Source organism: Nicotiana tabacum, chromosome 13 (assembly GCF_000715075.1).
Source record: "Nicotiana tabacum cultivar K326 chromosome 13, ASM71507v2, whole genome shotgun sequence".
Lineage (NCBI taxonomy): Eukaryota > Viridiplantae > Streptophyta > Magnoliopsida > Solanales > Solanaceae > Nicotiana > Nicotiana tabacum.
This window is the reverse complement of record NC_134092.1, coordinates 16,392,024-16,396,119: the sequence shown is the minus strand read 5'-3', so window position 1 is coordinate 16,396,119 and position 4,096 is coordinate 16,392,024. Positions and strand designations below refer to the sequence as shown.

The window sequence follows — 4,096 nt, the reverse complement described above, 5'->3', positions numbered from 1 at the left end:
CTAGTAGTAAGATGACTCAATTAGGGCCAAAGTGCATTTTTGCCCTGGATGACTTGCCCAGGCAGTGTCATGACCCTCTTTCAGCAGTGTACGCCTGAGATTTGCCCACTTGGGCACGTACACTCTTTTTCCAGTGATGTATAGGAGACCATCTTCTTCCCAAAATCTTTGAGTCTTGCCTTGACTGGCAAGGGCAAGAAGTTGCTTTGCTACAGGGTCATGTTGCATGCCCTCTTTGATGGTCTCAATAATTCCACTGCTCGCTGAGCTAACAATGGTTGCCAGTACATTTTTGCGACTTAAAATGACGGCTACCACGTTAGTTTTCCCTGGTTTGTATTCCAAGGTGTAGTCAAACTCTGCTAGGAAATCTCGCTAATGGGCATGCTTGGCGGTTAACTTCTTCTGGGTCTGGAAGTAGCTAGTTGCGACGTTGTCGGTCTTGACAACAAAATGAGCCCCCAACAAGTAGTGATGCCATGTCCTTAGACAGTGGACTACGACCGTCATTTCCTTCTCCTGAACAGTGTAATGCCTCTCGGCGTCGTTCAACTTTCGACTCTTGAATGCTTTAGGATGGCCCTCTTGCATCAGTATGACTCCTATAGCAAAGTCAGACGCATCGGTCTGGACTTCAAAAACTTTAGAGAAATCAGGCAGGGCCAATACGGGTTCCTTGGTGATTGCTGCCTTAAGTTTCTCAAATGCCTCCTGGCATATGTCACTCAATTTCCACTCGCGCTCCTTCTTCAGCAAGTTAGTGAGTGGGGCTGCAATAACCGAATAACTGAAGATGAATCTCCGATAATAGTTGGCTAAGCCTAGGAATGACCGAAGTTCCGGTACCTTCGTTGGAGCTTCTTAGTTTTGGATAGCTTCCACCTTGTCGCTATCTATCCGGATTTCCCCATGGATGATAGTATGCCCGAGGATCTGTACTATAGGCTGTGCGAAACTGCACTTTTCACGTTTCACGCACAGGTCGTTCTCCCTTAGTACTTTGAATACCTTGCGTAGATGTTCCGCATGGTCTTCTAGGTTGTTGCTGTAAACCACAATGCCATCTTAATAGATGACAACAAACTGATCCAAAAAGGGATGGAACAATTTGTTCATCAACGTGCAGAACGTTGCAGGAGCGTTGGTCAACCCAAATGGCATTACCAACCACTCAAAAGCCCCATAGCGTGTAACACAAGTTGTTTTGGGCTCATCTCCGTCGGCAATCCGCACTTGATAGTAGCCTTTCCTCAAGTCCATCTTGGTGAATACCTTGGCCTGCCCCAAGCAGTCAAATAAATCAGCAAACAATTAGAGGGATGTGGCACTTGTTCTTCACAGTGACCTTGTTAAGGGCCCGATAATCAATACGCAAGCGCATAGTACCCTCTTTCTTCTTCTAAAATAAGACAGGAGCTCCGTAAGGTGCCTTGGATGGTCGAATGTGGCCAGCCTCTAGCAACTCCTTGAGTTGCTTCATCAATTCCTCTAATTCTAGGGGCTCCATGTGATAAGGCGACAAGGCAAGTGGCTTTGCCCCTGGAACAAGTTCGATCTGATGATCAACTTCCCTTCGTGGTGGCAATTGTTTGGGAAGTTCTTCTGGCATCACGTCCTTATTATTTTCAAGGACTTGCTTAATGCAGGGAGGCAATGCTACTGCCTCAAGGGAGTTCTCGACGATTCCTGTCAGGGTTGCAAGAAATGTTGGCTCCTCTTTCTTGAAACCTTTCACAAGCCGCATCGCAAACAGATGCATTCCATTTTATGGAACACAAACAAGGGGCACAATGCACGAGCCTCCAGGATCGCTTAAATAAAGCTGATTGATACGCGGTGATATTAGCGCGTTGATCTCGTACCAGAAATCCAACCCGAATATGATATTGAATACGTCCATGGGGGCAACGGTAAAGTCCGTCAATCCCTGCCAGCCTCCTAAGGCAAGGTGCACGTTAGGAGCAAAGCCATGAATGGTAGTGGGAAGGGTATTGACAGTCTTCAACAACGTGTCGCTAGATACAAAGACAAGTCCAAGATCCCTAGCTCGTTCCTCTGTAACGAAATTATGTGTCGCACATGTGTCCATCATGATGGGCTCGTCTTTGCCGTTCAACTTGCATCGATAAATAATGATTCACGCGGCCTCACACGAGACGGATGGGCAGCAATATCGGCAATGGCCATGTGGTTGAATAAGGCCATATGATTGAACAAGTCCACAACTTTGTTTTCCTTTGTCCCGCACCATCAGTTGGTGCTACATACTCCTCGGGTTGGTTGCCGGTTGGTGCAGCTATTTGCCCTTACTGCTGGTGGGCTACAACTATTGCTCCTAGTTTGCTCAGTGTAGGGCAAAATCGAGCAGCATGAGAAGAGTTTCCGTAAAGGTAGCAAACATCCCGTCGAGGACCTCCTTTCTTCTTCTCCTCGTAATTCTTGCGGTATTGAGAAGATTGGTTGCGGATGCCTCTGTTATCGTTGCTCCAGTTGGGAATAAATTTGCCTTTACCACGGTTGGTGTCCGTCTTGGGAGCAATAGCAGTTTGGCTCTGGTTGTTATTTCTTTTAGACGGTCCGATCAAGAAATCTGATAACGATTCGGCTATTACAATAGCCTCATTGACGGTGTCGACCTGTCGCCTTTGCAACTCTTGTTTGGCCCAATTCTGCAGGCCATCCAAGAATCTAAACAATAGATCCTCACTCATCAAGTTGGGGATCTGAAGGGTGAGTTTGGTGAATTCCTTCACGTACTCACGTATGGATGATGTTTGCCTGAGCTCCCTCAACTTTTGGCGAGCCTCGTGCACAACATTTTGAGGGTAAAACTGTCGTTTAAGATCCGCTTTGAACTGCTCACATGTATCAATGGAGCAGGTGCCTTTCTCCATATCTGCCTTTTTCCTCCGCCACCACAGCATAGCGGTGTCGGTAAGATACAGGGTTGCCGTTCGAATTTTGGCAGCATCGTTGGCTATGCTTACATGTTTAAAATAAGCATCTAATTGCCAAAAGAAGTTTTCCACGTCTTGAGCGCTTCTTTCACCCTAAAAATCTTTGGGTTTAGGAGCCTCAATACGAGTCTCTCGGACAGTGAAGGGGCCATGTCCGCTGGCTCCTGCGGTCTCCTCTAGACGTATTTTTCAGTTTTAAGAAAAATAAAAAATGAAAAATGAAAAAGAAAAAAGAAAAAAAGAAAAGGACATAAGAAAATCAAAAACAAAGTTACTTGAACTGCGTTCGACTTGATTCCGAAAGGATACGTAGGCAGCCTCCCTCTATGGTTCAGTCACACCAAAATAAAAATCCACATTCCCAAAAAATTATTTTTGGATTTTTAAAATTTGGGTCTCAAAGAAAGACTTTTCTAAAGAAGAAAGTAAAGGAAAATAGTTTTGGATTTTTTAAAAATTGGGGTCCGAAATCGATGAGGTTTGCCTACGTATCTCACATTCGGTGAGAATCAGACCCTCGGAATTCGGTCAAAATAAAAAAAAATTATTTTAAAAATTGTGATTTTACACATTAGAACCCTTCAAAACTTTTTACTTTTTTTAAAACAAAAATGGGAACTTTATGAAAACGTGGAGAAAATTTTCTCTTTCTCTCTCATCTGTTCAATCAATCTATCCTAAAGTCGGTCAACATTTGAGTAAAGCCTACTAAATAATGTTACATATAACACAGAAAAATGAATATGTTGGTCTGAAATATTGGTACCTGTCCTAGACGGGCCCAGCCCCTGTGCCAAGTCCCGCTAAGTCCAATGCACATGATGCTAATAAAGCGTAGCCTACTAGGGATATTCATTGCTTGTGGCTTATTTTTCTAAGTTTTAAAATCCTAAAGGAGATGATATCTTGATCTGGCTTACCCGGGCAGACAACCCGAGCCGAGGACCGTCAAGAACCACCAGTAGTAGAACAGCACTGGCTAGCTAACGGCTCTCCCGCCTAAACATATGTGACCAAATCCTTCATTAGAAGCTGGTAGGCTAACTAGTTTTATCTCAAGACAGAAATTTTATGACGCTGGTAGGCAAACACAACATAACTAACTATCAGAAGACTCAAAGGGGTGCGAGAGAGGATAC

At 44.5% G+C, this 4,096-nt stretch overlaps 1 protein-coding gene across 1 annotated transcript; it reads right to left on the bottom strand.

Annotated features, from left to right (window-relative positions):
* Window positions 1-1,744, bottom strand: LOC142167997 (uncharacterized). Its single transcript, XM_075228639.1, has 5 exons — window positions 1,412-1,744; window positions 1,165-1,278; window positions 1,009-1,045; window positions 492-770; window positions 1-329 (listed from the first exon to the last, which is right to left on the bottom strand). The coding sequence occupies exons 1-5, from the start codon at window positions 1,742-1,744 to the stop codon at window positions 1-3; spliced, it is 1,092 nt and encodes a 363-aa protein (XP_075084740.1).
* Window positions 1,745-4,096: the final 2,352 nt, after the last annotated feature.

Bases quoted from the DNA above. Each gene is read 5' to 3' on its own strand.
- LOC142167997 (XM_075228639.1), bottom strand. From the start codon at position 1,744: ATGCGGCTTGTGAAAGGTTTCAAGAAAGAGGAGCCAACATTTCTTGCA. The intron at 1,279-1,411 runs GTCTTATTTTAG...TGCTTGGGGCAG, and splicing joins AGGCACCTTACGGAGCTCCT to GCCAAGGTATTCACCAAGAT. The intron at 771-1,008 runs GTATTCAAAGTA...CGGTTATTGCAG, and splicing joins ATGCGGAACATCTACGCAAG to CCCCACTCACTAACTTGCTG.